The sequence below is a fragment of the Mus caroli genome, unplaced genomic scaffold, assembly GCF_900094665.2.
Source record: "Mus caroli unplaced genomic scaffold, CAROLI_EIJ_v1.1 scaffold_17019_1, whole genome shotgun sequence".
Lineage (NCBI taxonomy): Eukaryota > Metazoa > Chordata > Mammalia > Rodentia > Muridae > Mus > Mus caroli.
The window spans coordinates 6,356-18,531 of record NW_018390002.1 but is presented as its reverse complement, the minus strand read 5'-3'; the positions used below and the strand labels follow the sequence as shown (position 1 = coordinate 18,531).

Here is a 12,176-nt window from a genome sequence, read left to right as displayed (position 1 = left end):
CTCATCCCTTCCTCTTTCTTCCCTTTCCATTCTCCTTCCTCCCTCCCTTCCTTCCTTCCTTCCTTCCTTCCTTCCTTCCTTCCTTCCTTCCTTCCCTCCTTCCTTCCTTCCTTCCTTCCTTTCTTAATTTCTCATTTTTTTTTAATTTACTATTTTCTCTAACTTTTTCTACCATGTTTTCTGATGGGAACAAATTTGGATTGTTGCATATAACAGATAAGGGCCATACCACTTATATCTATTCAAATCATGAATTTCCCCTCTTCAATGTTTCAAGTATTTATCAAACAGAAAACAAAGCTCTTAACCCCAGAAACTTTTTCTGAGTAAATAGGTAATATCTAAACATGAACAGTTCTCATGTATGAATGGTGTCTTATGAATTGCTGGTTTACAAACATATAGGCATGCAGACACATCTATAGTGCTTAGTTCTCTAAAATGATCTTTTATTTTTTCTTTCAAAAGATGTCCTAGCCTTATGGAAACATAATTTAACAGGATCCTTGGAATTCATTCTCCTTGGACTCTCAGAGGACCCTGAACTGCAGCTCATTTTATTTGCACTATTCCTGCTCATATACCTGCTCACTGTGCTTGGAAATGTTCTCATCATCTTGGCCATCAGCTGTGATTCCCACCTCCACAGCCCAATGTACTTCTTCCTCTTCAACCTGTCATTGTCTGACATGGGCTTCAGCAGCACCACCATCCCCAAAATGCTGATAAACTTGCATGCCCATAACAGAACCATAACTTATGCTGAATGCTTAACTCAGGTATCTTTCTTTTTTCTTTTTGGGGGTATGGACAGCCTGTTGCTGGCTGTGATGGCCTATGACAGATGGGTAGCTATTTGTCACCCTCTACACTACCAAGTCATTCTAAGCCCTTTCCTCTGTAGATGTTTGGTCATAGTTTCACTTTTCATTAGTCTTGTGAGTTCACAGGTACACTGCTTGTTGGTGTCACAACTAACATTTTGCATTAACGTAGAAATCCCTCATTTCTTCTGTGATGTTCCAGAACTTGTCAAACTTGCTTGTTCTAACACTACTATCAGTGACATAGTCATATTTCTTTTAGGCATCATTCTTGGTTTCTTCCCTGCCTCGGGAATACTTTATTCCTACTATAAAATTACATCTTCTATTTTTAGAGTTCCATCACTGTTAGGGAAATATAAAGCCTTCTCTACCTGTGGATCTCACCTGTCAGTTGTTTGCCTATTTTATGGAACAGGTATAGGTGTGTACCTCAGTTCAACAGTTTCTAGTTCTTCCAAAGAAAGTATGGTGGCCTCGGTAATGTATACAATGGTGGTTCCCATGATGAACCCCTTCATTTACAGCCTGAGGAACAGGGACATCAAGAAAGCCCTCTGGAAAATTGTCCGTCAGATAACATAATTTAACTACCTGCATGATCCCTTAATATATAGATTTTTTAACTGAGTCACATAACTAATTGTGGTGGCATTTAAAATGATTGACCATAAGTGATCAAAAATTAATTTATAAATATAGGAAATCAAGGTCTATCTTGATGCACTTGTCCAAGTTACATGTTGTAGTTTCACTATGTCCTCATGTCTGAACATATAACATTATAAGCTGGCACTGCACATGTTTTTACACCCCAATGAATGCATCCAGAAATAGTATAACTTGGTTTGGGTATAACTGTTTTGAATTGCTATGCTTTAATCATATGTAAAAATGAAAACATAATGATTTAATTACAGAAGTAAATACTCTCAAATATTTCTTAACATATTTTACCAGCATTTAAGTATGAAACTAATGTATATTAGACTTTTGTGCAAAATAGTTTAATTTTAAAATTTGATATTTGTGTTGCTGACTTGAGTTTCATATAACAGCTATTTGTGCTACAAAACTTCTTGGGAAGGGGAACCAAACCTCTTTGATTATGGGGCCATTGATAGCATTTTATAGTATAGGTTTAGCACTAAACTTGAGGACATTTGGGCAACAGCAATTGGACTCAATGGATTATGTGAAAACAAGACTTGAAATTGGGTGGAGAACATGTAATGAACTATGGAGGGAGAATTGTTGAGGATAAATTGGGAATGATTGATTAATATGCTCATATTTCATTATATACATGTATGAACTCAAATGGTAAAGAAATATTTAAATCACTTAAAGAATTTTAACTTCATATTAAGACTGAATATGTAACAATTTCTGAAATGGTCTTGAATTAACTCTGGCCATTTTGTGCTATGTATTTATGTAACTCATACTACTCTGCAGTGATGTGTATTATCTCAAAATATTAAATAATCTAAGAGAAAATCAAACTTACATATTTTGATATATAATTTCATGGTCATGGTATTATCTTCATCAAAACAGAAACCCTTACATCTAAATAATAAATATATAAATCACATTATTTGCAAGTAATGCATGGTGAAGATTGTTATTGTTATTCTCTAGCAATACAGGCATTGTACATGATATTTGATTACATAAAAACATTTTAACTAACACTGTCGAAAACTTTGAACATGACTGCCTAGACTTTACTATCATTCCCACTTTCCCATCATCTTCCCACTAATTGACCTTATACAAAGTAATATTGTGCTTCATAAATAAAAAAAACCAATATGTATAATATTTGCTTTGTCCACTCCTCTGTTGGAGACCTAGATTGATTTCATAGTTTAGATATGAACAGTGCTGCAAAACAATATTTGTACAAATATTTCCATGATATATCAAATTGGAGTCCTGTGGATAAATGCCCAAAAATAATATAGATAAGATAAAATTACATTTAGTTATTTGAGAGTTATTTATACTGATTTCTATTATATAGCTAATTTTTCTTATTTGAAGTATGTAATTCAAAGTTTCAAAATTTGAAAGAAAGGCTCAACAAGAGATTGGGTAAACAGGAGGTGAAACTATCCAGGCTTAAAAGCAAGGTAGAGTATTTGGATCACTCATTCACTGGAAATGTCAAACCTTCCCCCAAGATTCTCAAGAGTGCAAACCATATGGAAACTCTTGAATACTATTGTTGTGCCCTATTTTTAAGCCCTAAAAGACCACCAGGATCCAACTCTGATGCAACCACACTAGAGTCTCTTTATTAGAAGCTGAAGTTTAGTGTTACTTACAGCTGACCCTGACACAACAGGACAGTTTGGTGCAGCAGCCCCAAACACTCCAGGGAACAAGGTTTTATAGGAAATAGCGACCAACCAGAGGGGTGTCCAGCCTGACAAACATCTAATTGAATGACTATTGTATGCTGACAAGTGGGTGCTCTGAAGCATAAACAATCACAAATGGTTTGAAAGTATATTTGAAACAATCATACTCATTTTGATTCGCTGTTGCTAGGACATAGCTAGGGAGTAAATCTGGGGTATGCTCAGTGGAAAATCCCTAAGGTCCTTCCTGGTACTTAGGTGTAGCTTGGGTTCAGCTACAGGTCAGGTTCTCAGGCTCTTTTATTTCTAAGATGTAGTCCAGTCCCTAGATGGAGTAGATTTGGCCTCAAAAAACAAAAAAACAAAAACAAACAAACAAAAAAACCGAAAACCAAAACAAAACAAAAGCCATTGAGTGTATAGAATAAGAGAGCCATATCAAATGCAGACACAGAATGTATCTTCAACAAAAATCAGAGAGGAAAAAAATCCCTATTTTAAGGGAAAATATAGCTATCAAGAGCTAAGAGGTATAAAGAATATCAAATAGACATGAATATAATGCAATATAATGAAAATACAATATTTTAAATACAAAAAATTCTCCACAACACCTAATAATCAAAACTTGAAGCATATATAACAGAGAGAAGATATTAAAATTGAGAGGAAAAACCACAAGGTAATGTAAAAGCAGGTTCATTACAATAATGCCTGAAATAGTAAAGGCAAGTTACCATAATCCCACAACCAATACCAATGTAATTGAAAAGGAACACACAACATTTATACTAAATCAGGAACAAGACTAGTGTGACTGCTCTATCCAAACCTCTCTAATATATTACTTTATATCTAATTAGAACAGTAAGAAAACTGAAGAGTTTAGGATCAAAAAAGTAGAAAATGAAGAATTCAAAATATCTTTCTTTGAAGGTAATATGAATTTATACATAAAAGTTCATATGGACTCTGCAAAAAAGTTCATGCACCTTATAAATATATTAAGCAAATTAGTAGAATATAAAATTAAAACACACACCAGTAGCCTTTCTATGTACAAACATGCTAAAAATGAAATTTAAAAATATAAGACTACTAGTCCCCTATCTGATTTAGGATAGGTAAAGATCTTCCCAATCTCTTGGTGATCTTTTTGTCTTATTGACAGTGAATTTGGCCTTACAGAAGCTTTGTAATTTCATCAGTTCCCATTAGTCAATTATTGATCTTACAGCACAAGCCATTGCAATTTTATTCAGGAATTTTTTCCCTGTGCCCATATCTTCGAGGCTTTTCCCTACTTTCTTCTCTATATTTTGCAGTCTCTGGTTCTTATGTGGAGTTCCTTGATCCACTTAGACTTGACCTTAGTACAAGGAGATAAGAATGGATCAATTCGCATTCTTCTACATGATAACTGCCAGTTGTACCAGCACCATTTGTTGAAAATTCGGTCTTTTTTCCACTGGATGATTTTAGCTCCCTTGTCGAAGATCAAGTGACCATAGGTTATGGGTTCATTTCTGGGTCTTCAATTTTATTCCTTTGGTCTACCTGTCTGCATTATATCAGTACCATGCAGTTTTTATCACAATTGCTCTGTAGTACAGCTTTTGGTAAGGCATGGTGATTCAACCACAGATTCTTTTATAATTGAGAAGATTTTTTGCTANCCTAGGTTTTTTGTTATTCCATATGAATTTGCAAATTGCCCTTTCTAATTCATTGAAGAATTGATTTGGAATTTTGATGGGGATTGCATTGAATCTGTAGATTGCTTTCAGCGAATTTGATCATGTGTTTTTTATCTTTGAGTTTGTTTATATAGTGGATTACGTTGATGGATATCCGTATATTAAACCATCCTGCATCCCTGGAATGAAGTCTACTTAATCATGATAGATGATTGTTTTGATGTGTTCCTGGATTCGGTTAAGGAGAATATTATTTAGTAGTTTTGAATCGATATTCATAAGGGATATCCTGATTTCGTAAACGTACAAGTATATTTTCTTAGCATCTCAATGCTTTTCTTGAAAAAAAGATTAGTTATTAGTTTTAATTGTATGTATGTGTTTATGTATGACTATAGTTATTAGAGTCAAAATAAGGAATTCAGATAACCCGGAGGAAGAATTATTAGCAATTTTAACTGATTGATGTACGTCATGAGAAGCAAACTTATCTTTTCCTGCAAGAGAAAGGTCTTAATTGCTTATCCATCCCTCAAGCTACAAGGCTTTCACATTGTGTTAGTATATTTATGCCATTTCAATTATTTGGATCATTAGATTTTTATTATTTTCTTAATAAAATTAATTACTTTATTTATTTACATCCCAAATGATAAATCTTACAGGTCCTACCTACCAGAATTCTTCATGCTATACCCCTCTCCTTCACATTTACAAGAGTCCTCCCTCATCCCACTCTTCCAGACATCCTGCTTCCCTGTACATCAAGTTTTATAGGATTAGGCACATCCTTTCCCACTGAGATTAGAAAAGTCAGTCCTCTGTTACATATGTCCCAGGGGATTCTGACCAGCCCATGTATGCTCTTTGGATATTGGCTTAGAGTCTGAGAATTCCCAGGGTTCTTGGATAGTTGACCTCTTATTCTTCCTATGGGGATGCCATTCTTATCAGCTCCTTCAATCCTTCTCCTAACTCTTTCATAGGAGTCAAAGTCCTCAGTCAAATATTTGGCAGTAAGTATATTGCATTTATCTCAGTCAGTTGCTGATAGATTTCTCAGACATCCATGCTAGGTTCCTGTCTACAAGCACAATAAAGCATCAGTAATAGTGTCAGGATTTTGGTGCCTACAAATGAGGTAGATACCAATTTGGGCCATTCACTGGATGGCTCATCCTTCACTCTCTTTCATTTAAAAAATTGTATTAGTCATTTTATTTGCTTACTTTCTAAATTATTCCCCATCCTAGACACCTCTAGGGGTTTATTACCCCATAACCCCCCTTTGCTTCTGAGAGGGTGCTCAACTAACTATCCAGCCAGTCCAACCTCACTCCACTATTATCCTCATTCCTTGTGTCATCAAATTTCTACAGAATTAATTGCATTTTTTTCCCACTGAGGTGAAACAAGGCAGTCCACTGCTACATATGTAGCAGGGTCCACAGACCAGCCCATGTAGGCTCTTTGGCTGGCAGCTTAGCCTCTGGGAGTTATGTGGGGTCCAAGTTAATTGATAATGTTATTCTTCCTATGATATTGTAATCCCCTTCAGCTACTTCAGTCCATCCCCTAACTCTTCCATAGGTGTTTCCAACATCAGTCCAAATATTGGCTGTAAGTATCTGAATCTGTCTCAGTCAGTTTCTGATAGAGCCCCTCAGAAGACAATCATGATAGGCTCCTGTCTTTAATCTCAACATGGCATCAGTAATAATGTTGTTGCTTGGTGCCTGTACATGGGATGGATTCTAAGGTAGGCCAGTCTCTGGTTGTCCTTTTTTTTTCAATTTTGGCTCCATTTTTGTTCCTGTATTTCCTTTAGCCAAGAACAATTCTGGGTCAAGAATTTTGATTATGATTAGGTTGCTCATGCATCAAATGGGAGCCATGTCTACCTCCTGGTGGCCTCTTTAGGTTCAATCTACCTACTGTTGGGCATTTTGGCTGAGGTCATCTCCACTGGTTCCTGGGACGCTGAATGGCTTGTGCCACAAATTTTGGCATAAGGTAGAACTATTAGCCATGCCCTGTGGGAGAACTGCCCATTGATATCTCTTCATAGGTTCCTTAAAATTTATAGAAGGAACACTAAAAGCAAATCTTTCACAATCATTTGGATGTAAATAAAGGAATAGTAAAGAAACAATCTTTCAGATCTACCACAATTTTATAATATCCTATAGGAATAGCTACTGGGGAGCGAAGCCCAGGTTGTAAAGGTCCCATAGGTACCATAGTCTCATTAATTTTTCTTAAATCTTGTAGCAATCTCCATTTACCAGGTTTTTTCTTGATAATGAAAATTGCTGTATTCCAAGGGGACTGAGAGTCTACTAGATGTCCTGCTTCTAGTTGCTCCTGTACTAGCAAAGTACTGGCTTCTGTTTTTTCTTTAGGTAAAGACCACTGATCCACCAACACCGGAATATCATTAAGCCAATGGAATTTCATCAGTTTAGGATACAGGCAAGATAGTGGATACTACAGAAAATACTCCAAACCTCTTGTGTTAGAGTGAGGTTTAGGAACCTCAAAAGTCTTAATTCCTTGCCCCTTCTTTTTAGTCCATGACCAGGCAGAGGTCCCTGTTTGAACGTCTGCTTAGTCAACATCTCATTAGAACTGTACATTATAATGACCACCTGTGACAAAAGATCTCTTTCCCATAGAGTTACAGGCCAATTTGACATGACATACAGCTGAATTTTTCCTGATTTTCCATCCACATCTCTCCAGGTTAGCAATTTGGAGCTTCGTTTTGGGTTACTAGCATAACCAATTCCTTGAAGGTGAGTTAGCTTCTCAGTCAAAGGCCAGTTTGAGGGCGAGTCCTGTCCTCTAATGATTGTTACATAGGCTCCAGTATCTATTAATCCTTCAAAGCTTTATCCATCAAATGTCAATTTAATATTTGGTCTCTGGTTAGTAATAGTTTGAACCCAATTCACACAAGAGGAGTCAAAGCCATCTTGTCCTCTTTCATTCTTAATAAATCTGGACAGTGGTGGATGTAGTGGAATTAAAATAAGTTGAGCAATTCCTTGATTAACTTGTACAGTTATAACACCATGAAGGGAAGCAGCTATGATTTTAATTTCTCCCTCATAGTCATTATTTATAACTCCGGGATAAATCTACAGGCCTTTTACAATAGAACAGCTTCGTCCTAAAAGAAATCCACAAGTTTCTACAGGTAGAGGTCCAAAGACTCCGATAGGCAGAGTTTGGACTCTCATTTCTGGGATTAATACTGCCTGAGTGGTGGAACAGAGGTCCAATCCTGCACCTCTTGGTTTTGCCCTGACAAGTTCAAAAACTGATCTCTTTGGATGGGCAGCAGATTTACAGCCCCATAAGCTATTTTCTGTGAGTAAGACGGGGCCTGGGGCTGGCCCCTCCTCTTGTTTCCCGGCACCAGATGGCCCAGAATGCCTGGCTTGGATTTGAACACCTTAGCCCAGTGGTTTCCCTTTCTGCACTGGGGACAAATTCCTGGGGCACGGTCTGCTTACCCACTCTCGACAACTTTGTTCTTGGGCAATCGCTTTTAAAATGACCCAAACTTCCACACTTAAAACATGCAGTACTCCTTCGTTTCTGCTAGAATATTGCTTGTATGGCCGTCCCTTGCTAAGCAGCACCGAAAGCCAAACCCTGATTATATGACGGCCCGATTTCTGCACAAAGATGGACACATTCCACTAAATCCGTTTGTCCTTTGTGTTGCTGGATAGGGGCAGGACACATTGGGTTAGCATTCTCATAAGCCAACTGCATAACGAAAGGACTTCCCATGTCAGATTTTCCAATTATTCTACTACCTGCTATTAATAGCCTATCCACAAAGTTCTGGTAAGGCTCATCAGAACTCTGATGAATGCTGGCTAAACTCCCACCAATATCCCCTCTAAGCAGTAACAGTCCCCAAGCAAGGCGGGAGGCGCTGCTTCTGTGTGTACACTCCAACAGGAAAATCAATCTGATTAGTCTGGCCCTCAAAAAGGCCTCCCAGAAGCATGTTACTATCCCAGTCTAGATTACTGGTCTGAGCATTTAAATCGGCAGTTTTCTTACTGGCGTCATGCCATTCAGAATCTCAAAGTAAGAAATCTCCTCCTGACAGGGTGACCTTACATAGGGTTTTCCAATCTAGGGGGGTTAAGTGTGACTCTATGACCGTATCCAGCAGTGCTTGTGTGAAAGAGGCTGAAGGACCATATTGTACAACAGCTGCTTTTAACTCCTTTATCAACTTGAAATCCAAAGTCTGGTAATGTTTGACTCTAGTATCTTCCTGGTCAATTACTTCAACGACAGGAAAGGCTAGCACATAAGAAGTATCCTGTCCTCTCCCACAAGCCTGACACAACAGCACTTTGCAGCAGTTCGTGGTGCATTTCAGAAGTTACTCCTTTCTGTATCTGACATCCTTTTTAGCTCCCGAAGCTCATCAGTCATTTTTTTTTTTTTGAGACAGGGTTTCTCTGTGCAGCCCTGGCTGTCCTGGAACTCACTCTGTAGACCAGGCTGGCTTCGAACTCAGAAATCCACCTGCCTCAGTCTCCCGAGTGCTGGGATTAAAGGTGTGTGCCACCATGCATGGTGATTCATCAGTCAATTTTTGCAGCCTAACTTCAAACTCTAATTTGCTTAGTTGCCTGTCCCTATGAGTAGCATCTCCCATGGTGGAGGCTAGGTGGAGCAGGAGACNTGCAAGGAGGCCAATCCTCCTCAGAGTATTTTGCAGCTCCTCTTTCTGAGTGATCTGCTTTTCTAAAATTATCTCATCATCAGAGTCTCTATATCTATCAAATTTAGAGTTCAGAGGACCCTTTTCTGAAAGGCACTCTCCCTGAGATTCATCAAGCTCTGCCATCTAACCCCTGAGAGATCATCTTTTCAATAGCATCTTTTACAAGTGCCCAGAGGCAAAGGGTGAAATTATCTGACTGAGTGATTTTCAAGGCTTTTCCAATTTTCTCCCAGGTTCTGATATCTAAAGTTTCTTCTTCCTTGAACCATGGGCAACAAGAATCTATCCTACCTAAAAGATTTTCTAACAATTGACTTTGAGTCCTACTCTTCTTGCTCAAAGCAACTCTTGAAAACTGAGGACAATGGCCTGTTTCATTTCTTTTTTTCTTTAAACCCTTTCCCTCTCGCCTGAGGCAGCTTTTAAAAGGTGCAGACAACTGCCTGATCAGTTCCTAGTTCCAACAGTTCCACTGTTGACCCAAGTGGATCCAGAACTGGGTTAGCACTGAATCCTAACTTAGCCTGTATCTTTACACACCTGTAGCAAACCTTTAAAAAATGAAGTTTTAAACTAGCGCTAGATTGTGCACCTGTTGCTTCGGTGTCCTATATGACCTTTTCTTTTTCTTCCGTGGAGCTCCACACAAAACACCATTCTCTCAGTGTCCTCCTAAACTTCTTCAGGTTCCAGTTCAGGCGCCAAATTGTTATGAGCTGACCAGCAAGAATACAATATCTGTAGAACATAGCTAGTAGACTCTCTACTGTGTGTTTTATATACTCCTGGTAGGAAAAATGAAAACTTTTACTTTTGCTGTGAAAATGTCTCATCAATAGGATGGATTCATGTCCCCTGAATATTATCTGAAAAGTTAATGATCACCAAAATTAACAAAATGATATTATTTATTATTTTTAAAAGCAAAGAAACAGAAGGGAGAATGAAAAGGTGAAAAANTTTCAAACTTGACATTTACAGAAGAAGAAGAAGGTGCTGAAACTTTTGTTTCCTCAGAGGCTAATATGGAATGTGACATTGTTAGTATAATGCTTTTGCATACTACAATATGTGTTAAAAATACAGAAAAAGTCAATGCCATGCTTAACTCTTCTGCTCCTACATTTTAGATCTCCGTCTCAGTTTGGAAGTCATATAGTATTTGATCCCAGGTCTAACCACAAATGATTGTGTTTTATATCACATGTTCCTGTTGTACAACCACTCAAAACGTCTCAATTATAGCCTTTCATATATATATATATATATATAATTATATGTTATATATATATATATATATATATATATATATATATATAAAATTTGTGTCTGTATACGTTATATATGTCCATGTGGGACTTTGAAAGGCAGCCTGTTCTCTAGTTGAGCTAAGTTTAAACCGTGCATACTCAGCAGATTAATCTGCAAGGGACAGAAGGCTTGTTTGTGGCTCCTGACAGGAAGCCCCAGCTCCATAATTCTGTGTTCTTCAGTCATGTAGGCTGTCTGGACTCCACCCCCACAGTTACCTGGCAACAGCAAGGTAGCCCAGCCCACTATAAAAAGAGCTCCTTGCTCTTTCCTCATTCTCTTATCCTCTTACCCCTTTTTCTCTTGCTCTTACTCTTGCTCCCTTGTTCTCCCTCTCTCTGCCTTCCCTTCCTCCTCTCTCCATATGGCCATGACCAGTCTCTGCTACTCTACTCTCTCCCTTTCTCTGCCTTTCTGCAATAAACACCTTAAAACCAAGGACAATCTCTTCTCATCTAAACCCACCCTGCTGGAGAAATTCAGTATGTCTTTCACTAACAAGCTGAGCATTTAACCTCCCTACAGGAGGCCACCTAGCACCAGCCTGCCCACCTAGCAAGCTGCTTGAGCTAGTCAGACTCTCTCCTCTCTGCAGTAACCTGCCAGAGCTCTCTCCCCCTAACATTTTCCCTTCAACTTCCAGGCCAGAGTCTGCCCAAGGGTAGTTCTCCTCAATGTATACTGGCATCTGGGATGTCTGAGAGTGAGAATCCGTTGTTCTTAGCCTCCATGCTGCCCACGGACCTCATAACGGACTCTTCCATGGTGCTCAGCAGTCTGTGGTGCCCAAGAGTTGGAGCCTGACATAGGCAGTTCATAGGGAACTCAGATTGTGCGATTTCCTCATCCCTGGAGCAGGATCTTGTGGCTTCTCACTGTCCAGTGCCCACCCAGTAGTTCCATGGGATCTGCAACACAATCAATGGATGAGATTGCTTCAATAAAAGCATATGCCATATTGTCCGGTGCTTAATAGAAAAACCCATGTCTCAAGAAACCAAGAAAAGTGTTTGATCCTTAAGAAAATGAATCTTTGTAATACCATGCAAACTAGATTGTAATATGTCTAGGCAATGATTGTGACAGTTACAGTCATATATGTTTTTGAGTTTCAACATCTTTAAGCCTCCCTGATATGTTTATACAGCTTATTTGCCCTCAGGTATAATGTGAAATATATATATATATATATATATATATATATATATATATATAT

At 38.2% G+C, this 12,176-nt stretch overlaps 1 protein-coding gene across 1 annotated transcript; it reads left to right on the top strand.

The window, feature by feature from the left end:
• Window positions 1-468: 468 nt before the first annotated feature.
• LOC110288415 (olfactory receptor 18-like) lies at window positions 469-1,409 on the top strand (the record flags this gene model as incomplete). Its single annotated transcript, XM_021154774.1, has 1 exon — window positions 469-1,409. A coding segment is annotated over one exon (941 nt), but the record flags the coding sequence as incomplete, so codon positions are not given.
• Window positions 1,410-12,176: the final 10,767 nt, after the last annotated feature.